Source organism: Pseudorasbora parva, chromosome 19, assembly GCF_024679245.1.
Source record: "Pseudorasbora parva isolate DD20220531a chromosome 19, ASM2467924v1, whole genome shotgun sequence".
Classification (NCBI taxonomy): Eukaryota; Metazoa; Chordata; class Actinopteri; order Cypriniformes; family Gobionidae; genus Pseudorasbora; species Pseudorasbora parva.
Genome location: NC_090190.1, coordinates 40,197,228 through 40,222,383, shown reverse-complemented (window position 1 = coordinate 40,222,383; position 25,156 = coordinate 40,197,228). Strand labels below are relative to the sequence as shown.

Genomic DNA, 25,156 nt, shown 5'->3' with positions numbered 1-25,156 from the left:
GTGTGTGTGTGTGTGAGGATGGATGTGAGATCCCTGCTGCTTTCAGCCATGAAATTCTCCTTATTATCACCTTGTGACAGTGATAAATCAACACAAATGTCGCTCTCAGACAGTCATAAAAGAGCTTTTTATATCCAAGAGGTGACATTGGTGAGAGATCTGCTCAGCTTCTGGCTCTAACACAATTATAACGCAGTCAAGACTGAACAGAAGTGCTGTGTTTTATGATCATAGATATACAGTGTATATTCAAATGTTTGCTGTCGGTAGGATTTTATATTTATAATAATAAAATCATTTAAGATCCATTTATTTGATCAAAAATACAGTAAAATATGTATTAAATAATGTAAAAAGTTGTGAGAAGCCTTCAGAAAGACAGAAGCTCTAGTCACCTGCTCATATTCTCAGTCTATTTTTATACGCATTAAAACAAAATGATCTGCAATTAGTCATGAGTCAGTAAAGAGACGGCAAGAAAACGACAACGCTAGCTAATCTTTTAAAAGCTCCTGTAAAACCTGCTTCATTTAAGCTGAAGGAAACACAGTTCGTAAATAACAAGTCATCAAACGTGTGTGTGTGTAAGACAACTTCATCTCATGAGTTTTCATACTGTGAACAACATGTCTAAAGAATCTGTCACAGTGATGGTGTAAATAATATGCATTACACAGTTATGAATGCTAGCTAATATGATTTAGTTGCTTGATTTAATCTTAATATGCATTATATCAATGTGCTTGATCTTTGTAAAGCTGAAGTGTATGTGTGTGTGTGTGTGTGTGTGTGTGTGTTTGTTTTTGTGACATATGAGGACACAAATGTGTATTATGACATGGGTATGACACAGATATTATTACAAGGAGAGGGTGTAATATGAGGACATTACTCATGTCTCCACTTTTCAAAAGGCTTATAAATCATACAGGATGAGTTTTTTTGAGAAAGTAAAAATGCAGAATGTTTCCTGTGATGGGTAGGTTTAGGGGCAGTGTGTGTGTGTGTGTGTGTGTGTGATAGGTAGGTTTAGGGGCAGGGGTAGTGCAAGGGGATAGAAAATACGGTTTGTACAGTATAAAAACCATTACACCTATGGAGAGTCCCCATATTTCACAAAAACAAACGTGTCTGTGTGTGTGTGTGTGTGTGGGGAGGGGGGGGGGATTTCACTTCAATGAAATGAAGGTGGTCTTGTGTAACCTCATCACTTTGAAAGACCACTATGATCCGGTCTGTGTCAGTAGGTGAGACATGCAGCTAAGACTGGCAGTGCCAGCTGTCTCTCAGTCAGAGTGCCAACGCCCACCTCACAGCCAATCAGAACACAGAACACAATCACACCTACAGCTGAGCAGACAGATAGACAGACAGATAGACAGACAGACAGATAGAAAGACAGATAGACAGACAGATAGACAGACAGACAGATAGACAGACAGACAGACAGACAGATAGACAGACAGACAGACAGACAGACAGACAGACAGACAGACAGACATGTAGATAGCATCTGTTCTGTCCTGTGGCACGTGAGCTTCAGGCGTCAGACATCAATGACAGGCGACTCCAGCACGTGTCAGCTGACCTCACACCTCGCTTTCCTTCACTGCATGTGTCTGAGTGTTGATTAGAGATGAGCAGAGGTTTTAAATGAGACACATGCTCTCTCTCTCTCTCACACACACACACACACGGTCAAATCAAGGTCATTTGAACAGACACTATGAAGGTGTTATCCAGACTGAGACTGCTGCTGCAGTATTTCATTAGCAAAACTAAAAATAGTTAATCGCTCAGTTTGACATTAAAATATTTAAGCATTTGTTTTCTCATTACTTTTATGCGCAGGTTGATTATGTTTAAAATGGCATACTACCATACTAATATGTTTTTGCAGTAATGTGCATCGTATGTATGTTTATACAGATGACATACTACATTTGCTGCATATTGAACAGTGTAGGACTTTGATTAGGCAATGACACGCTTAAACCAACCCACTCAATTTACTCATAATATTTGTTCAGTGTGCATTATGTACACAGTGCAAATCATGCACATTTTCTGTCATGGAATACATGGATAACTTTGCCGAAATGATTGTTTGTATAAAACAGCTCACTGCTAGGAATACTGTATCCGGTTACGCACTGCACTTGACTTAATCTTGTACTTACAGTGTGACGAATGAATCAGAATTAATATCAGACTTTACATGACCACATTAATCCTGCATCACATTCAATTGAAATATATATACACTATATTGCCAAAAGTTTTGGGATGCCTGCCTTTACTTGCACATGAATTTTAATGCCATCCCATTGTTAATCCGTAGGGTTTAATATGGAGTCGTCCCACCCTTTGCAGCTCTAACAGCTTCAGCTCTTCTGGGAAGGCTTTCCTCAAGGTTTAGGAGTGTGTTTATGGGGATTTTTGCCCATTCTTCTAGAAGCTCATTTGTGAGGTCAGGCACTGATGTTGGACGAGAAGGCCTGGCTCTCAGTCTCCGCTCTAATTCATCCCAAAGCTGTTCTAACGGGTTGAGCTCAGGACTCTGTGCAGGCCAGTCAAGTTCCTCCACACCAAACTCACTCATCCATGTCTTTATGGATCGACGCTTTGTGCACTGGAGCGCAGTCATGTTGGAACAGGAAGGGGCCGTCCCCAAACTGTTCCTACAAATTTGGGAGCATGAAATTGTCCAAAATGTCTTGGGCCAACCCCTGAAAAACACTCCAACCCCAAACCCAGACTCATCTCTCAGATTGTCAGACTGAAGCGTGATTGGTCGCTCAGAGAACTCGTCTCACTGCTCTAGAGTCCAGTGGCGGCTGCTTTACTCCACTGCATCCCACGCTTTGCATTGCTCTTGGTGATGTAAGGCTTGGATGAGCTGCTCGGCCATGGAAACCCATTCCATGAAGCTCTCTACACTGTTCTTGAGCTCATCTGAAGGCCACAGAAGTTTGGAGGTCTGGAGCTACTGACTCTGCAGAAAGTTGGTGACTTCTGTTCACTGTGACCCTCAGCATGCGCTGACCCCGTTCTGTGATTTTACGTGGCCTATCATTTTTTGGCTGAGTTGCTGTTGTTCCAAATCGCTCCACTTTGTTATAATCCCACTAACAGTTGAGCGTGGAATATTTAGTAGTGAGGAAATGTCAGGAATGGCCTTATTGCACAGGTGTCAGCCTATCACGGCACCACGCGACCCAGAATGGTGACCCATTCTTTCACTAATGTGTGTAGAAGTGTCTGCAGGCCTAGTGCTTGATTTACACACCTGCGGCCATGAAGTGATTTGAACACCTGAACTCAGTGATTTTGAGGGGTGTCACAATACTTGAATAAATGCATTTTATAAATAAATAAATAAATAGGTGCATAGAGCTTATAATAAACTCGCTATTTATTGTTTTCGCGTGACGTCCACCACATATTTCTGTAAAAGCAAGACATTTTTAATTTTATGTTATGCAATAATATAAAAGATTATGGCCAGAGAGAGATAGTGAGAAGAAGAGGGAGCTTGGATTGCATAAATCACGGAGTCGTGAAGAAAGAGCTGGATTGTTTACTCGGAGCCCCGTGGATCTGTGCAGATGGAAAACAGCCGTCTTTGTCTCATTTTGGAGGAGGTTGTGGAATTCCACTGGCTTGGTTAATGGATGCTGGGAGATCTACAGTCTCGCTCGTTCATAAAGATGTTCATATGTGTTTTCATGAGAGGACGTCATTTGCGTCTGCTAAACCCAGCAGAAGGAAGTTTGTAGATTATTTACAGACCGTGAAGTAAGCACATGCAAACATACTTCTGCATTGAAGGCCAATGCTAATAAAAACACGGGGAAGTTTCCAGCATTTAAAACATTTTATATTTATGCATTAAGCCGACGCTTTTATCCAAAGCAACTTTAAACTGAGGAGTACACGATCTGTCATGAAAAGGCGAAGAAACGCAAAAAGTGCTTATATACAAAGATTTGGATATTACTCAGAGTAGCAAATCTAGAATAGTGAGGGAAAAGACACAAATAGAGAAAGAAGTTTGTGTTTTTTCTTTTTTTTTAAATGATGATGATAAGATTAAGTGCTCAAGGAAGAGGTGCGTTTTTATCTTTTGTCTTTTGAATGGTTAAAAACTCATTCAAAAGACTCTAAAGCAGAGTTATTGTGTCAGTGGCGTGGCTAGTCTCCTCCATTTCTTTGTGTGTGATGAACTTGCTTTGATCGTCAAAGCGGAAAAAAGAAGTGGGCCACAGTTTTTATTAGGTCAGACAGAGTTTAGGGCTGATTCTGCATCTTCAGATCACACTGAGGACATTAAATGTTAATCGAACACGATTTCGTGAATGCGGCTCATGAAAAATCCATCATGTCTGACCGAGTTCGGGTAGAAAATAGGTCAGCAAACCAGAGAAAATCAGATACTTGTGCTGCCTGTCAAACACATTACCAGCAGGAAAAAAATGGGCAGTATAAGAACAGACAGAGCATTTCTGTCGCCTTCTCAGTCCAGACACACAGAATATAACAAGTGTGTGTGAACAGACAGGCTGATGAGCGAGTGTGTGTGATTTGACCGTAAAAGCTTCACAGCAAGTGAGAAACTTTCTTGACGTAACTCTAATCTGTCATTACAGTGTTTACAGAGCTCAGCCTAACCTGACTTTAACCTTGACCTTATGAGTCTGAAGGCTTGTGTTGCCAAAGGCCCTCCGTGTTTACACCTGCTATTCAGATGCATTTTGGTTGATCGGATCACAAGTGACACATTTTGAGCTTGTCCACTTTCGACCACTTCTAAAGGTGGTTGAAAACGCATTCAACCGGATTGCTTTCATAGTGTAAACGCTCATGTGGTCGAATGCATTCGAACAACCACAAACGACCCTGTCTACTCACCTAATGCGAGGACATTATGGGAAGCACGGGATTTAAACTTTGTCAGCTAAAAAGCCAAGTTTGGTTGGAAGTCGAAAAACACAATGTTCTCACACTATTCCTGATTTCATTCCCCACGGTCAGAGCAGAAATGAAAGCTGCTTCTCTCCGTATGCGCAACTGTTTGCAAAATGTTTCTTGAACAGCAAATCAGCATATCAGAATGATTTCTGAACGATCATGTGACACTGGAGTAACCATTTGAGTTCATGAAACCTGCAACCTTTCAGTTATCAGCCCAGATATTTGCTATAGTCTACAGCATCTCTCATTGTGCATAAGTGTGTGTGTAGAGTCCTTCAGTGGGTCTTCAGGAGCACAGGTCATCATGAGTTATATAACAATCACAGTGGCGGCTTTATGGCTGTCATTTCTCCAGACCCCGTCGGGCCGACCGACACTGGAGCTCTTTGTGACAGCTCGGTTAAACTCACAGTATTATGAGTGACACACAATGACCAATTGACAGATCCGGAGAAATGAATCATCTCTCATTATCTCTAGTGTAGGCTGTCTTTCTGGTTTACTCTGTGGTCATGTGCTGCGCAACTGGCTGTGGATTGAGTCATGAATTTTGTAATAGCAATACTAAAAAAAGAACATTTAGAAAGCAGCGTGCAGTATAACGGCCAATATAAAAATTATAATAATATACACTACTGCACTGTTCAAAAGTTTGGGGTCAGTAATATTTTATTTTAAAATAAAATTAATACTTTTATTCAGCATTGGGTGCGTTTACATGCACACCAGTAAGCTGATTACTCAAAAAAATCAGCTTATTGAAATAACCCGTTTTCTGCGTTTACATTAGCCTAGAAATCTAGACGCACCCTAGCAGCAGCAAATTTAATTTGCCCGCAAGTGTCGTCTAGGCACTCTCAATACCCTTCTGAGCTGCATTCCTCAAAATCTGGACGGCCCAATCACATCATGTATAGAGTCGGTGGGCGGGGCCATAATGACGACGGCCGAGTTGCGTTTGCGTGCTTCTAGTAAACACAGAAACTGGCGAACGGCGGCGGTCTTTCGAATCAGCTTTGACCGCGACTCTGGAAGACTTGGAGTTAAGCTTTCCTCTGAGAAAAGGACAAAGAACGGCACTGAAGTCATTCTTAAGAAGGGAAGATGTGTTCGGAGTTTAGCCGACCGGATACGGCGAATGTTTAATCTGTCAGCGAGCTCTGTTTCACCTTCGTTGCTCTGGTTGGTGTAGCGCTATCCTATCGAGTGCAGAGGGAGTTTGAAAGACAACCGTTTATCCGCCCCTCAGATTGAGCCGTCAATGGTGAGTTTCCAGACCAAACATCTTGATGTGGGTCTGGCTTGTCAGGCTACGTTTACATGACTTTATTAATAAACCGGGTTATTTCCTTGTAGTGATTTCAAACATAATGTCCGTATATCTGACTCTGAGTTTTTCAAATGTTACGTCAGTTGTGATGTTAATAAAGCGTGTCAGCGGGAGATTTACGGCGTTTTGACTGAACCTCTTCTACTTCTGCTGCATGAGATAAGAACACCTCTTTACAATTTTCTGGGTCTTAAACAAGTCTGCGTTTGTGATATATGTCCTTATTTCATGCTAAACGCTAGCTCGCTCTGTCTGAATGCGTTTAAATCTGCTGTAAGTTTGCGTTTTTGTCCCCTATCACACATGCGCTCTTCAATAAGCCGACAGAAAGCAGGTTAATGCGTTTACATGCGGCAAGAAATCGAGGTAAGAGGCAAAAAATGACCTGTCCCGACCAGTTTATTCTTATGCCGTTTATGACCTTACGCCGATAAAAGAAAACGGGTTACCGCGTTTACATGCATTGAGCATAATCGGCTTAAGAACGTGCATCTAAACGCACCCAATGATGCATTCAATTAATCAAAATTGACAGTCAAAACATAGTGTTACAAAAAAAATTATATTTCAAATAAATGCATGCTATTCATCAAATGTAGCATAAAGAATAAAGCAGCACATACATGCGTCAAATCCTCATATGAGAATGATTAGTGAAGGATCATGGACACTGAAGACTGGAGTAATGATGATAAATTCAGCTTTGTTTCAGCTAAGTAATTTACATTACAATAATATTTCACAATATTACTATTTTTATTGTGTTTTTAATCAAATAGCTAAATACAGCCTTTCTGAGCAGATATAAAACAGCTCAATGATAAGAAATAAGACCTTCAGAATCAGACCAACACCTTTGCTATATAAACAGCCCATGTGAATTAAAGTAGCCTGTCTGATGTGTCAGTGTATCGCTTCAGCGTTTGCCCACGCAGACATGCCATCACATCCTTGCTTTAGCTGCGGTCTAAATGGAGCTATTGTTTGATGCGGTACATGCATTGTTTCATGATGTTTATTGGTCAGTTGTGAACAATGTTCAGAAAGGTCAGTTCTGGACACGTTTGACACGACGCATTACCAAACGTGATTATGAACCAGAGGAAAGCCAGTGTGCCCTTCATCTCGCCAATGCAAAGTGCCGTCTAAGTGTGTGAGTCATCTGTCTGGAGAAGAGCACGTCTCCCGCTCTACCTGCACACACTTCACTGTATTCTTCCATGCAAAACAGAAACACAATGACATTCACACAGCGCTGAGTCTGACCGAGCCGCTGACTGCGGCTGGGATTCCTAATGGACTGTGACAGATAAAGAAACCAAGCAAGCAATAAAAAGATTAAATATTTTACCAGTTAATATGAAACTAGTATGATACATTTGTTTAACTAACCGTGTCCGTGTAAAGTTATATCCAGTTTTTTAATCTCCTGCCATGACCGTAAAGCTCCAATACTTGATTATTTTTGTGCAACACTCGTAAAAATCTTTCCATTCCACAAAAATGTTCTTCACACTAAGAAAAATGGTTCTTCCATGGCATTGCTGGGAAAAAACCCTTTGGAAGCTTTATGTTTATTTAGTGAAGGATCCAAGAAATAGATTGTTTTTATTGTGCAAATAGATCATAAAGGCATGGTCAGAAGGTTATTTGCATTCCCAGATTAGATTCTGACAACTTGACTGCTCAAATAATATTTAATAATTCAGTCCTTCCTTCCTTCCTTCCTTCCTTCCTTCCTTCCTTCCTTCCTTCCTTCCTTCCTTCCTTCCTTCCTTCCTTCCTTCCTTCCTTCCTTCCTTCCTTCCTTCCTTCCTTCCTTCCTTCCTTCCTTCCCCACCTACTCGTCCATCTGTCCATCCCTCCATCCATCCATCTGTTCTTCCATCCATCCATCCATCCATCCATCCATCCATCCATCCATCCATCCATCCATCCATCCATCCATCCATCCATCCATCCATCCATCCATCCATCCATACGTTAATCCTTTCTTTCATCTATCCATCCATCCCTCCATTCACCCACCCGTCTGTCCATCCATCCATCCATCCATACACCCAGCTACTCGTCCATCTGTCCATCCATCCATCCATCCATCCATCCATCCATCCATCCATCCATCCATCCATCCATCCATCCATCTGTTCTTCCATCCATCCATCCATTCTTCCATCCATCAATCCATCCATCCGTTCATCCTTTCTTTCATCTATCCATCCATCCCTCCATTCAACCACCCGTCTGTCCATCCATCCATCCATCCATCCATACATCCATCCATACACCCACCTACTCATCCATTTGTCCATCCATCCATCCATCCATCCATCCATCCATCCATCCATCCATCTGTTCTTCCATCCATCCATCCATCCATCCATCCATCCATCCATCCATCCATCCATCTGTTCTTCCATCCATCCATCCATCCATCCATCCATCCATACATACATCTATCCATCCATACACCCACCTTCTCGTCCATCCATCCACCTGTCCATCCTTTCTTCCATCCATCCATCCATCCATCCATCCATCCATCCATCCATCCATCCATCCATCCATCCATCCATCCTTTCTTTCATCTATCCATCCATCCATCCCTCCATTCACCCACCCGTCTGTCCATCCATCCATACATACACCCACCTACTCGTCCATCTATCCATCCAGCCAGCCAGCCACCTGTCCATCCTTTCTTTCATCCATCCATCCATCCAGCCACCTGTCCATCCTTTCTTCCATCCATCCATCCATCCAGCCACCTGTCCATCCTTTCTTCCATCCATCCATCCATCCATCCATCCATCCATCCATCCATCCATCCATCCATCCATCCATCCATCCATCCATCCATCCATCCATCCATCCATCCATCCACCCCTTTTAAACCCTATATCTATAGATTTTAATATAATAAAGATTTAATATAATAAAGACTTAATATCTAATATAATATAACTTAATATAATAAAGACTTAATAGCTATAGATTTTAAGTTCATTACTGCAAACACAGTTCTGCTTTGGTTTTATAATCTGAGTTTAAACTGTTGTGTGCTGAACTCTATGAACAGCATCAGTGATGAAGTTAAACCTAAAACATTCCTTCAAAATCTGAGTTTGTTTATAACAGAAAAACCTCCTGATTTCAGCTAATCTGAGGGGGTGAGATGGTTGAGCTTTATGAAATATACATCAGCTTCTTGTCTCAAGCTGATCTAGTTTTCTTTTTGAATTCCTCAGCAGACTATAGATATGAATCATGTAAGAGGGATCGTCTGTAAATGAGAAGCTCGTCCCACAGAGAGTCAGAGCCTGGTCATGTGATCTATTAAAGCCGTGAATGGGACTGATAAAGCTTCATGCTTCATTGAGGGGAAATTAAAAGAAAACTAAAGATTCAATTCTGGGGTAACATACCAACATTTATAGTATGTATGTAAAGTGTTGCCAATTTTAGTCTCTTGTAATTCATAATGGCACAGATATGTGGTACATATGCGTCATCAATATGAGCAAATGATTGAGTATTGACAGCAGATGTTTGCCACTGTATCTTGGTAACACTGAGGATGTGTCATCATCATTTACGTAACAACATGAGCACACTTGAATCTGTCGGCTGCGTATGCATTGCAAGAGATAAAGAATGTGAGCTGCTCGCTGAAAGCTGTTTCTGCTGAGACATGAATTATATATAAGTATACAAATTATGCTTCAGCGGCCAGAGGTTAACTTCAGCAAATTATAGCAGATTGTGAGCATACACAAATTTAATTTCAAGAGTTTGGAAAACATCCCAAAGTCCTGGGACAGGTTTTTCAAAAGTTTGGATCAAAACAGTTTGGATCAAATCTTGAAAATGTGTTTTTCAAAAGAAAAAACGGATTACATAATCTTGGTTTTGATCCGGATCAAACCTTTAGTTTGGATTTTTCAGAACTTTTTTGTAGGATTTGGATCACTTTGATCCAAAAAATCTGGATTAAAGGTGCACTATGCAACTTTCCGTCCACTGGAGGGCGCCTATTCTAAACAAATGCGTAGTTTGATGACACAAAGTGTGAGCGCAGCATCTTGGGACATGTGGTCTTCACCTCACAGCCGGTGGAAAATAGGACTCGGGCAGAAATCCTGTTCATGGATGCGGTTATTAACGTTACTGTAGTGAAGCAGAGCAGGAGCGAGTGTTGTGGAGCTGAGCACGGCCGCTGGAGCGATTGTTACACAAATACACGGCTCGCGAACACCGGGACTTTTATTATGACGGGACGGGAGACAGTCGCCGGGCGCCTGCACTGATCCGCTCTTCCGGTTATGATTATGAGGTAAAGCAGCTCTGTTTATCATATCAGATACATTTAAGTGTGTTAAAAACGATGTTATGACGTTACTCCGTGCATTCACTTGTTCACACTGCGAAGAGTAAAGCGCTTCTGCAGAATAAAACCGAGGGTAGCGCAGATATGACGCGATTGACAGGCGACTCGCTCAAACGCTATGCTGACACGTCCCGGTCCTTAGTTAAAACAGCAATTTTCTCACAATTTAAAAATAGTTGGAAACATTTGGGATATTGAACAAAATATATAACACCAGCCTAGTGGTTTTTGGATATTTTACTGGAAAAATACTACATAGTGCACCTTTGAACTGATCCCATCAGAACGGTGGATTCGGCGTGGATTTCATGCCCAAAATGTAATAAAAAATTAAAAAATGTATCAAATATTACTATATTTGGATCATGCAGTATCTTACAAGATGTCCTATTTATTCATAAGGTTTTAATTTTTTTGTTCATCCGTCAGGCTACAGTGATTAGGAAGCTTTAATATATTCAGCCTTTCAGTATAGGCCTACAGCAAAGGAGAAAGAGTTTGGATCATAAAATAATCCCCCAAACAGCTGTCAAAATTACGGATCCCCTTACATGACATGCAAGAAAAAAAGGTAAATGGTGTGCACGATTTACTAATTCGTTCCCTCGATTTATAAATTGTGTGCACAATTTCGCAGATCGAGGGAACGAATTAGTAAATTGTGCTCATGATTTAGTCTACTAGTTTTTGTACTGCATGTCATGTGCGGGGCTACGTACAAAATTGACCAAAAACAATACATTTTATTCTGTCACTAATTGATATATATATTCATCACAATCGAAAATATTTTTGTTTTTACAAAATAGTAGGGTTTTTCTTGTTTTTAGCATTTTAAAAAAAATGTGTGTTTTCATTTCAAATAAAAATAAACTTATATTGACCCCACACTGGCTATTCTCCTTGTTGCTCTTCACATATCTAGAGTTCTACTTTGTGATTTCCTATCCTGTTTGAGCAGCGGTTATCCAGATTTGGTGATCCTGAAAAGATCCTATCCAGATCAGATTGATCCAATCTGATGTTGCGTTAAAGCTACACTGTGCTACTTTTTTAGTTTATTCTTAGCTAAAAACACTTAGTTCTTTCAAAAATATATGTGCTCATTAATGTATATTTACTTCTTTCACGTAATAAAGTATTCTCGTAAGTTTATAATATCCCATTGAAAATACGAACGGGTGAGGGGTTCGAATGCCGGTCGCCATGTTGCCCTCCATCTTGAAAGTACATTAGCCAAAGAGGGACATACCCATAAATTCAAGCTTCGCCTTTCGCGTTTTAACACTCGATGGCACCGTGTGGAATGTGAAGAGGGGGATTGCCATGTTAATCTTGGACTAAATCAGCCACCGTAGGAGTTAAAACGAAATCAGAATTGAGAGGAACAGAAGCTATTATCGACTGGATGGTCCTTTTCACCGCTAGATGGGGGAAAATATCACACAGTGTAGCTTTAAAAAACTGGCTCCAAAAGTGAGATGGATTACGTGATCACGGATCGCAAAAAAAAAGATGACTAAATCCGGCTTAGTTTCCGGATTAAATCTTTTGAAAAAGCGGGCCCTGAAGCCATCCTAATTCTCTGATGTGTTTCAGGCTCAGGTAGAAGCTCAGAAAGCCACACAGGAGTACCAGCGAGCCATCGAGATCCTCCGGGCAGCGAAGGAGACGATCGCTCTGGCCGAGGAGCGTCTGTTAGAGGAGGACAGCCGGCAGTTTGACTCGGCCTGGCAGGAGATGCTCAACCACGCCACCCAGAGGGTGAGAGACACAACACCACTCCACTCCACATAAACATGCTGTGCTTCTATGCTATGCAGTTCATTTGATTCTGAACTGCTCTGATTGGCTGTTCCAGGTGATGGAGGCGGAGCAATGCAGGACACGCAGTGAGATCGAGCACAGAGAGACGGCGAGCAAATACAACGCCGCCATCAGCCACATGAGACAACTAGAGAAGAAGCTCAAACGCACCATCAACAAGTCCAGGTCAGAGGACAGCCATCTATACACACACCCACATATCCATCCATCCATCTAACCATCCACCCATCCATCCACACACCCACCCATCCATCCACACATCCATCCATCCAAACACCCACCCATCCATCCAACCATCCATCCATCCATCCACACACCCACCCATCCATCCACACACCCACACATCCATCCATCCAAACACCCACACATCCATCCATCCAAACATCCACACATCCATCCATCTATCTATCTATCCATCCATACACCCATCCAAACCCCCAACCATCCATCCATACACACATCCATCCATCATCCATCCATCCATCCAAACACCCACACATCCATCCATCCACACATCCATCCAAACACCCATCCATCCATCCATCCATCCATCTAACCATCCACCCATCCATCCACACACCCACCCATCCATCCACACATCCATCCATCCACACATCCAGCCATCCATCCATCCATCCACACACCCACCCATCCATCCACACATCCATCCATCCAAACACCCACCCATCCATCCACACATCCATCCATCCATCCATCCACACACCCACCCATCCATCCCTCCACACACCCACCCATCCATCCACCCATCCATCCACACATCCATCCAAACACCCATCCAACCATCCATCTATCCATCCAACCATCCATACACCCATCCAAACACCCACCCACCATCCATACACCCATCCAAACACCCACCCATCCATCCATCCAACCATCCATCCATCCATCCACACACCAATCCAAATACCAACACATCCATCCATCCATTCAAACACCCACCCAACCATCCATCCATCTGTCCACCCATTCATCCACACATCCATCCATCATCCATCCACACATCCATCCATCCATCCATCCATCCATCTATCCAAACACCCACACATCCATCCATCCATTCAAACACCCACCCAACCATCCATCCATCTGTCCACCCATTCATCCACACATCCATCCATCATCCATCCACACATCCATCCATTCATCCATCCACCCACACACCCATCCAAACACCCACCCATCCATCCATCCAAACACCCGTCCGTTCATCCATCCATCCACACATCCATAATCCATCCATCCATCCATCCATCCATCAGTCAATGTTTTTGATATACATACACTTCCACCTTAAAGTTTGGCGTCAGCAAGTTTTTTTTTCCTACAATTGTATACATTTATTCAGTGAGGATGCATTAAAATTGATCGAAAGTGATAGTAAAAACATTAATAATGTTACAAAAGATTGATTCTATTTTAAATAAATGCTGCTCTTTTGAACTTGCTATTCAAGAATGCCATTCACGAATCCTGAAGTACATTGTATCAAAGTTTTCACAAAAATATGAAGCAGCACAACTGTTTTGAACATTGATAATAATCATAAATGTTTCTTGATCATCAAATCCTCATCTGAGAATGATTAGTGAAGGATCATGGGACTCTGAAGACTGGAGTAATGATGATAAATTCAGCTTTGATCACAGGAATAAATCACAGTTTACAATATACTCACAGCTAATATTACTGGTTTTACTTTTTATGTTTTTTAAAACATTAAAATTTTGCTGACCCCGAGCTTTTGAACAGTAGTGTATTTACATTAAAATGATTTTTCTCTCTGTCTTGGTGTCAACAAAAATGCAGAAGTGCACACAAGGGTTCAATGCATTTACATAAAGATAATATGTTTAAAAAATCATGTTGCAATGGACGTAGAGAGGAGACACCCTAAAATCTTGCTGAAACAAGTTCTGCGTCATAATAATTCATTTCAAAAACATATTTGGGAATAAAATTGTTTCCTTCAGAAAACCCACAAAATGTTCCCTCTCTCACACTTAAATGCCGAGCCTCTCCAGGCCGCCCCACCCGGGCCTCTGCTGTGGACGGCAGTGCAGCTCAGTCTAATGTGTTCCAGATGTGCTTCTGCTGGTGGAATGTGCGGCGCTCTCGCAGAGCTCTCACTGTTGTCATGGAAACCGGCTCTGAGACTCACTCTGTTCAAATCCTTCTCTCTCTCTCCCTCTGCAGGCCGTACTTTGAATTAAAGGCGAAATATTATCTGCAGCTCGAGGTAAGTTAGTTTTTATTTTACACTTTTTATCCAACAAATTCAAGATTTTTACATTTATATAAATATATTTGTATTCATTTATATTTTATCTAAAAAAAATGAAGGATAGTTTAAAACTATTACGTTTTTTTTCTTCTTTTCTTTAAATGACAAATTTAAAAGTACTAGTTTAATCCTTAATTCTCATTACTGTAATATGAATAAAATATTTTTTTTATTTTATATAATAGGAAATTATTTAAATTGTAAAGATTTATACATTATTGTAGTTTTTGAAATGATGTTATTATATACTTCAATTATGTTGATGTATATAAATCACTGTATTACAGTCATTTTTTATTATTTTAAAAGTACTTTAATTCAATGTAAATATAAATAAAAATTATATTTTTTATATATATTCTTGTTGGTGACTCTCCTGAGATTCTCATTACTTTATTACATACTGTATTTAAGCAATATATATATTGTTTTTTAAATACAGTATGTAATAAAGTAATGAGAATCTCAGGAGAGTCACCAACAAGAATAATGAGAATTACTCATTTTAAGTAAATAAATATATGTTTAAAACATACATGTAATTACGTTACAGTAATGATAATACTTCAATTCAATGTTAATACAAATGAAAACAGTATTTTACAAATATTTAAAAAAATATTTTTTACATTTTTAAATGTTTGAATATATTGTATTTACAAAACATACTGCAACATAGCATACTGCAATACAGGCATTAGAATATCATTAAGAATAATGGGAATAAATAAAATAATTGAAATTTGGGGGGAAATGTACTAATTTGTCATTAAAATGTTTCAATGTAAAAAAAATAATAATGAGAGAAATATAGCCTTCTTCTAACTATTTTTTCATGTTTTTAGTAATGCAAGAATATTCCTTTTAGAAACACAAACTAACATGTCGATTAGCTCTGGTTTTGAACATAACCATATGTGACCTGTTCTCCGCTTTACCTTGTCCTCCATCTCTCACACAGCAACTGAAGAGACGGGTGGACGAGCGCCAGGCTAAACTGACCCAGGCCAAAGCCGAGTACCGGACGGCCCTTCGGAACCTGGAGACCATCTCGGATGAGATCCACGCACGCCGCCGGCTCTCCACCATGGGGCCCCGGGGCCGAGGGGTGGGGGCCGAAGACGACGGGGCCGCTGCCGACGACATCGACAACTTCAAAATGGAGTCTGACGGCTTATCGAGTAAGTGAGATCATACATAATGCAGTCCTGAAAAGAAGCCAAAGCATTTCACAAATATAAGTTCATTGGGTTTGAAATGGTATATGACATTTTGTTATCCGATGCAATAAAATTCATACATTTTAAGTTAATATAAAAAAAATTGTGCTACTGTATAAGCGAAAAAGTAGTTCTCTGAATCAAAACTTTCACTGAGAGACATTTATGCTGATTATTACACTGACCTAAAGGATTATTACAAACGCGTGTGTTTTCTTCAGTGATGTCTGTGAATTTCGAGGACAGCTGCAACGGCACGACATCCGAAGACGATGCCGAAACGCAGTCCACCTGCAGCCTGAGCTCCACATCTGCACCTCTAGACCTGCCCTGTCCGTACTCCCCCTCTTCCTCCCCGTATGCCCTGCTCTCTTCCTCCTGTCCCTACCCTTCCTCCTCCTCTTCCTCGCCCCCCCCGCCCCTCTCTCCCGGTCCTGCCCTGCTTCAGCTGCCCGGCTCGGGGTCTCTGGAGAGCTTCGAGCAGGTTTCTCCGGTGCTGGGCCCTCGCAGTGAGTGCAGCGGGGCCTCGTCACCGGACTGCGAACAGGAACGAGGTGAGAGGCAAAAAACCATGAACAATGCGGACTCAAGTTTGACTGCAGCAAGAGGGGTGCTGAGGGTGTTGCAGCTCCTGGTGCCGACAGCTATTACTCTAAAGTTTTAAAGCTTGAACTTACCCTTTAAAGTCCCACTGATGTGCCTTGAAGTGCGCTGCATCATTCAATGTGTTGTCTTGATCTCCCCTGAAACAGGAAGAAAGGGTGGGACATATCAATCAGCCCCTCCTTCTTTTTAAAACAGCCAGTAAGGTTTTATTTATATCACAGCTCGACTAAAAATGCTATATATTATATTCTATATAAATGGGGGTGTGACCTCGTGATTGACAGCTGTGATTGACAGCTTCTCTGAGCGATGTTGTCACTGAAGCATTAAATGTGCACTATGTAGTATTTTTGCTGTAAAATATCCAAAAACCACTAGGCCGGTGTTATATATTTTGTTCGGGGAGACTCCCGAATTGCAAAGCCCCTCCCGAATTTCTCCCGATTTCCACCCGGGCAACAATATTGCTACACCGTCTGTTACTGGGCGCCATTTCAGACCGAACAATAATAAAGGTTACACCTCGAACTCAAGCGTGGCAACAATTTTTTTTTTCCCGGGATGGTAGGGGAAGGTACTGCCTTTTTCGTCTATGATTGGCTAGAAAGGCTCTCCTCTGATTGGTTATATATCTCACGTTCATGGCAGGCTGTCAGCCAGTCTGTTTTGATCGTCTTTACAACAGAAGTAAACAAAGTCAATCCAACATACTAAGAAAAGCGCTATATGTCCGTGTCTTCAGATTTATATTTCAAGTTCACAATTTCATAGCCAGTTTCATAGAAGAGACCAATTTCATAAAAGAGACACCCCAGTATGATTCAAATATGACAGATTTTATTGATTATGAACCAAACATTGCATAAACTTGCTAGTAATAAACAATGTAGTGCATGTTAAACATACTAGTAATTGTGTGTGTGTGTTTGTGTGTCTGTGTTTTGACATATGAGGACATGAACCCACTTTTCAAAATGTTTATTAATCATACAGAATGAGTTTTTTTTAAAAGTAAAAATGCAGAATGTTTCCTGTGATGGGTAGGTTTAGGGGCTGTGTAAGGGGATAGAAAATATAAAACGGGTTTTTACAGTATAAAAATCAATAAACCCTAGGAATGTCCCCATATGTCATAAAAACATGTATGTGTGTGTGTGTGTGTGTGTGTGTGTGCTTGTTTTTGTGACATATCAGGACAAAAATGTGTATAATAACATGTGTATGACACAGGTATTACAGAAAATGGTGACATATCAGGACATTACCCCACGTCCCCACTTTTCAAAATGCTTATAAATCACACAGGAGGAGTTTTTTTGAAAAAGTAAAAATGCAGAATGTTTCCTGTGATGGGTAGGTTTAGGGATAGGGGCAGTGTAAGGGGATAGACAATACGGTTTGTACAGTATAAAACCCATTACGCCTATGGAATGTCCCCACAATTCACAAAAACAAACATGTGTGTGTGTGTGTGTGTGTGTGTGTGTGTAGGTAGGCTATGCCGGATTGACTGCCATGAACGTGAGATGTATAACCAATCAGAGGAGAGCCCTTCTAGCAAATCATAGACAAAAAAGGCGGTACCTTCCCCTATCATCCTGGGGAAGAAAATATCTTAGCGCGGCAAATTCAGAACGGAAAAAGAAGCAGAAGAAGAAGGGGAAAAGGAAGAAAGAAGAGACATGGCGAATAAAAAGAAAAAATATGCCTGCAAATTCCTACCTGAATGGAAAAAAGATCTTGATCTACGTAATGTCGCGAAACTCTGTGCGAACCAGAAGCTACTCAGAGTAAAAAAACACATAATATGATTCTAAAGAGAATTTCGCTTCTTGGAGGTCCCTATAGGGATACTTCAGGATAGTGAAGGGGCGTCATCCATTTTTTTTTACTGTCCATGGGTTCGACTGTTTTCTGAAAGTAGGAGCTAAATTAGTTCCCCCAAAAGGAGTTCCTAGAACTAAAATCATTCCTAGTTCCTGCGGTGCAAACAGGCCAAAATCCAGGTACTTCCACCAATAGTGCTAGGAACTATGAAAAGGTTCCTCCAGTGTGAAAGCCCCTACTGTCTGAATTGTTCCCTATATCCTATATAGTGCACTAATTATTTACTCTTGATTTCTGAGCGTACTAACACTCTCATTCATTTTGTATCTGTAAGTGTTGTTTGGGCTGTTTAAAGGTGCACTATGCAACTTTCCGTCCACTGGAGGGCGCCTATTCTAAACAAAGGCGTAGTTTGATGAGAGCAAAGTTTGAGCGCAGCATCTTGGGACATGTGGTCTTCACCTCACAGCCGGTGAAAAATAGGACACGGGCAGAAATCATGTTCATGGATGCGGTTATTAACGTTACTGTAGTGTAAAGCAGAGCAGGACCGAGTGTTGTGGAGCTGAGCACGGCCGCTGGAGTGATTGTTAAACAAACACACGACTCGCGAACACCGGGACTTTTATTATGACGGGACGGGACGCAGTCGCCGGGCGCCTGCACTGATCCGCTCTTCCGGTTATGATTATGAGGTAATGCAGCTCTGTTTATCATATTAGATACATTTAAGTGTGTTGAAAACGATGTTATGACGTTACTCCATGCGTTCACTTGTTCACACTGCTAAGAGTAAAGCGCTTCTGCAGAATAAAACCGAGGGTAGCGCAGATATGATGCGATTGACAGGCGACTTCCTCAAACGCTATGCTGACACGTCCCGGTCCTTAGTTAAAATAGCAATTTTCTCACAATTTACAAATAGTTGGAAACATCTGGGATATTGTAAGTACTCAACTGAACAAAATATATAACACCGGCCTAGTGGTTTTTGGATATTTGACTGCAAAAATACTACATAGTGCACCTTTAATATTAGGATTTTGTTTAAAATCCTCCGCCACGGCACCAATCCGCAATGTGAAGCTCCGCCCCCAGCACCCTCCTGATTAAATATGATCCCACGGCTATGCTTGCCAAAGCCAATTTTACTTACAAGGAATGTTCCAGGTTCAATACAAGTTAAGCTCAATCGATGGCATAATAGTATCCACAATAATCATTTTTACAGGTCCCTCCTTTTATTTAAAGCAAAAAGGCACTTAAAATGGAGCCAATCTGTAAACATTAAAATACTGAATGATTCAATAGTATAGCCACAAGATGTAAACGATATGCACATAATCATGATTTTAGTGTGAAAAAAATAAATCGCTTACATTTCTGTTATATCCATTTTTACACCGTTGACATAACCTTGATTTTTACTTCCTTTTAAAGAAAGCGACAAGTCAAAATTATTTTATTGAGGTACGCCACAAATACTGTTGACTGAGCTTAACTTGACCTGAACCTAAACATTTATTTGTTCTGAATAAATGAACAGATTCTCAACAGATGTCTCTGTTTTCCAACAGGCGAGAGAGCAGAGGGCGCAGAAGTCAAACCCGGCAGTACGAACAACATCAGCCGTCAGAAAAGCTCACTCCTGGAGAAGAGCCTGCGCAGTTTATCTCTCCAGACCCCAGACGACGACAATGACACACACACTCGTTCTTTCACTGTGACCTCCAACACACCAGCAGTGCTGCTTCTCAACAGTGTTTAACCTCCTGCAAACCTTCAGGGCAGGGGCCCGAATCTGAGACTACAGTATGACTTCATGTCAAAGGAGCCATTGTGTGAAACTATTATCATCTCAGTGTTACGGACATCTCATCTCAGACTGGCTCAAAGCCAGAAAACCATGAAAGTATTAGAATTGAGACATAGAATTTAGCTATGACGTGACGGGAACTATACTGAACTTTTCACCGCCACTGAGCGGACGTTCTTCATGTCTTCCTCAAATGTTCGTGTCGTGAATAGAGACTGTATTTTCTGCCGCTGCGTCTCACTACCTTGACTTGAAACAACTCAGTTTTGATGGGTGACCATGACATACCTACTAACTGTTGTAGCATTAACAATTGTAAGTGACTGAACAATTGTAAGTGACTGAAGCTTACGATTGAAAGCGGTTAATGGGACGCCAGCCTTAGCAGAAGATATCAGCACTTGTTTTTCACTCGGTCGGCGTTGTGCGATGAACTTTCTCTGTTGTCTTATATTTCCTCCACAGGTCATAACACATAGAGGGACTCGTGTAGTTCAAAGCTATATATTTATACTCAATGTTTATCTCGTTATCATGATGTTATCGATGTGTTTTCATGGCACAAAGATTTGAATCTTATTTGTGTAATAAACAGATGCTCACAGCACAAGTTTCTTTTCACTGGTGTGATTTCACACAGTAAGACGTATTTATTCCAAAACAGAGAGTCTTGATCTTGGTCTATGAGACTTAAAAGAATAAATTACCCAAAAACGACACCCTGCATTATTTATTAATCCGCATTTGGCATTAAAACATGACTGACTTTCGAGATAAATTATGACTAATACCATAAATCATGGGGGTGGGTGGGCCTATATGATGGCAGAATTTTCATTTTTGGTTCTCGGTTTAAAGCCCAAATTATAACTTCACTTCGGTTTTTACTCACACTAGGGTATGCAGTCACGGCCATAGCCATTTTTTGATGGTGTATATAATAAAGGCTGTGAAATAATAGTACTTTAGTGCTGAGATCAATAGGATATTGCACAGCATGATCTTCTCAGCTCCCTCAGCGGTCTATCACCGCTCATCAACATGAACAATCAAATTAAAGTAGGCGGCTTTATGTTCCCTGAAGCTGCTGAGCGTGAATTCTAGCGTCGCTTCAAACTGCCACAAACAAGCTGCGAAATAAGATGTAAGCAGCTAAACGTCATTTTTGACTGCTGTTTTTAGGATAGAAATGTTAAACGAAAGCATAAAATAATCAGGCAGACTAATACACTTTTGTCTAATTTCTCCGATTTGAAAATAGGCCTAATTTACGCGATTCATGTCATGTAATAATTACTGGTAGTAATTGTCAATGTGAGAGGACAAGAACCATCAATGAAGCCGTGAGTCTTCAAACGTCCTGAAATCACACATTTTATAAATGCGGTGCACTTGAAGGCACAGTATGTACTTTCGCCGCTAGAGGTTGCTTATTTGAAACGAAGGTGTTGATCAGTATGGAATCATGGGAGTTGTAGTCTTGACTCTTAAAGTTCACCCAAAAATGAAAAAAATTGTCCTCACCCTCATGTCGTTCGACTCCTGTCAGACCTCCGTTCATCTTCACACACAGATGAAGATATTAGTGTTGAGATCCGATGGCTCAGAAAGGCCTTCATTGACACCAATGTCATTTCCTCTCTCAAGACCCATAAAGGCACTAAAGACGTCGATACAAAGCCCATCTCACTACAGCGGCTCTACAATCATTTATGAAGCGACGGGAATAGTTTTTGTACGCAAAATAAAACAACTAAATAACAACTTATATAGTGATGGCTGATCAAAACACCGCTTCGCAAAGCTTCGAACCGTTATGAATCAGTGTCGAATCAGAGGTTCGGATCACCAGTCACGTGATTTCAGCAGTTTGACACGCGATCCGAATCATGATTCGATACGCTGATTCATTGAGCTCTGAGGCTTCAAGAAGCAGTGGTTTGAAATCGGCCATCAATATATATAATTTCATTAGTAAAAAATGACTAGCCATTGTTGAGTCTGTTGCCATGGTGTGTGTATAGGGTTGGTTCTGCTGCCTTTATCTGTTTTTAGTTTCTTTGTTCTTCTTTTAGTCCTGATTGTTTAATCGTCTCCCAAAAGCTTCTGGAAATATATACTTATATTAATTAGGCTAGTATTAGCTTTTTTTCCCTTTGACATCGAAATTGCCATTTAGAATTGTGGAATTTAAATGGGATCTAAAATGTTGATATAATATTAATAGTAACCTTATTTCAATAACCTTATAAAATTACTCAAATGCCCACCCCTGTACATACATTATTAAATAATTCACCTATATATACACACCTGTCCTTAAGCGTTCCGCAGGTCGTTTAGAAATGTCACCAAAGTCTACAAGTGTTTTTTCCCTTTTATTTCTAATATGCAGTCTTCATTTACAATCATTCTTTTTTTCTAGATTTTTAAAGCATGCAGATATTTATCAGAGCAGAGAATATCTTCAAAACAATCAATAATCTGGCACAATCTGACATTAAGTCATTAAGTGCTCAAAAGCGTGAGCAGATCCCAGGAGCATCCCGTAGCTTCAGCCGTGACGATCAGATGAGCTGGAAGAGTTTGAGAAGCCCAGTGGAGGAGAGTGTGTAGAGCAGAAGTCCAGGCAGACCCACCATCCCCACAGATGACAACGACGCTGCGGCGCTTTTGGCTGTTGTATTTGTTGCTGTTGCTGTACTTGTTGCTGTAGTGTTCTGGCCGGCGACATTGGTAAGACCACAGCTTGCAATCATTACAGACACTATCAGTAGTACTTGAGTTTTGGAAGCCATATTCAGGTCCCTGTTTAGATAAGACAAAAAACGAAGTAAAATGATAATATTCCACCTCTTTTTTTAAAAAGTTTTAAAATCATATTCTTCTATGCAATAATATTTTATAACTAAGACACATCCTAAATTAACCACTGCATCTCATACGATCCCCTAGAAAACATAACCGCTCTATATAATAGTCATATTTACCGTTTGCCACAGATGATTGTTCTCCGTGTCTGTCGACTCTTCTCTTGAAGGATGTTGAAGTGATGCCAGAGCCGAGTTTGAGCTTTTATTTGAATGTTACTCGTCACACCCTCACAGGAGGCGGAGATCTGCTATTACTGATGGATGGAAGAGAATGCATGTACTATTATTTTTATTTTTGCTCTTACTCTTAAAGAGAGACACTTACAAAAATAATATACTTCAAGTATATTTATGAAGTACACTTAAGTTGAAATATATTTTAAAATATACTTTATAATAATAATAATACATTTTATTTGTATTGCACTTTACATTTGGAACAAATCTTGAAGTGCTACAGTTAAGATCATTTAAAAATGGCAAAAGACTAATAGATTTAATAGGTAAAAGACTCTCTATAAGCTAAAAAGAAATGTTTTATGTCCATTTTTTTAAAGTCTGAAGAGCTTGAGGAGCTTAGGAGTGTGTTTATGGGGATTTTTGACCATTCTTCTAGAAGCTCATTTGTGAGGTCAGGCACTGATGTTGGACGAGAAGGCCTGGCTCTCAGTCTCTGCTCTAATTCATCCCACAGCTGTTCTATCGGGTTGAGCTCAGGACTCTGTGAAGGCCAGTCAAGTTCCTCCACACCAAACTCGCTCATCCATGTCTTTATGGGCCGACGCTTTGTGCACTGGAGCACAGTCAAGATGGATCAGGAAGGGGCCGTCCCCAAACTTTTCCCACAAGGTTGGGAGCATGAAATTGTCCAAAATGTCTTGGTTTGATGAAGCATTAAGAGTTCCTTTCACTGGAACTAAGGGGCCAAGCCCAACCCCTGAAAAACAACCCCAGACCATAATCCCCCCTCCACCAAACTTTACACTCGGCACAATGCAGTCAGACAAGTACCATTCAAATGGCAACTGCCAAACTGCAATCTTGAGCTCATCTGAAGGCCACATGAAGTTTGGAGTTCTGTAGTTATTGACTCTGCAGAAAGTTGGTGACTTCTGCTCACTATGTCCCTCAGCATGCGCTGACCACACTCTGTGATTTTACATGGCCTACCACTTGGTGTCTGAGTTACTGTTGTTCCCAAATGCTTCCACTTTGTTATAATCCCACTTACTAAATATTTAACAGTTGACGTTAAATATTTAGTAATGGGGAAATTTCAGGAATGGACTTATTGCACAGGTGTCAACCTATCACGGTACCACGCTTGACTTCACTGACCTCCTGAGAGCGTCACATTCTTTCACTAATTTTTGTAGAAGTGTCTACACGCCTAGTGCTTGATTTTATACTCCTGTGTCCATGAAATGATTTGAACACCTAAGTTCAATAATTTGGAGGGGTTTCCCAATACTTTCGGCAATAAAGTGCATGTTCTCAGAACTGTACACTGATTGATTATGAAGAGGTTTGTGGCGAGGTGGACGAGCGAGGGACATGGGAGGAGCGAGCGAGACCATGCCCTGATGGCGAATCTTGCCGGTCTTGAGTCCTCTCATGAGGGAGCTCTGAGGCATATAAGGACGAGCGACACCAGTCAAGGACGAGAGAGGACCAGGCCTAGACTTTATGTTATATATTGTTTATGTTTAAAGGGGGGGTGAAATGCTGTTTCATGCATACTGAGCTTTTTACACCTTTAAAGACTTGGATTCCCATCCTAAACATAGACAAAGTTTCAAAAACTAATGTTGGACGTTTGATGGAGTATTTCTGTGTTAAAAATACTCCTTCCGGTTTCTCACAAGTTTCGGCGAGTTTTTTTCGAGTATGGGTCTACTTGACGTTAAATAGATCGGAAGGTCCTTGTATGGGCCGTATGGGCTCTTCTCCCGGTAGGGTGCGCGCGCGTGACTAGAGCGAGAGAGAGGAAA

The 25,156-nt window shown here is 40.9% G+C and overlaps 1 protein-coding gene across 1 annotated transcript in view; it reads left to right on the top strand.

Annotated features, from left to right (window-relative positions):
* sh3bp5a (SH3-domain binding protein 5a (BTK-associated)) overlaps positions 1–20,903 on the top strand; it is a 53,971-nt gene extending 33,068 nt beyond the window's left edge. The window contains exons 4-9 of the mRNA XM_067425695.1: positions 12,291–12,455; positions 12,553–12,683; positions 14,736–14,778; positions 15,785–16,004; positions 16,265–16,597; positions 20,054–20,903. Of these exons, the coding sequence (XP_067281796.1) occupies positions 12,291–12,455; positions 12,553–12,683; positions 14,736–14,778; positions 15,785–16,004; positions 16,265–16,597; positions 20,054–20,244 (1,083 nt within the window). The 3' untranslated portion in view covers positions 20,245–20,903. The remainder of the gene's footprint in view (positions 1–12,290; positions 12,456–12,552; positions 12,684–14,735; positions 14,779–15,784; positions 16,005–16,264; positions 16,598–20,053) is intronic.
* The last annotated feature ends 4,253 nt before the right edge of the window (positions 20,904–25,156 follow it).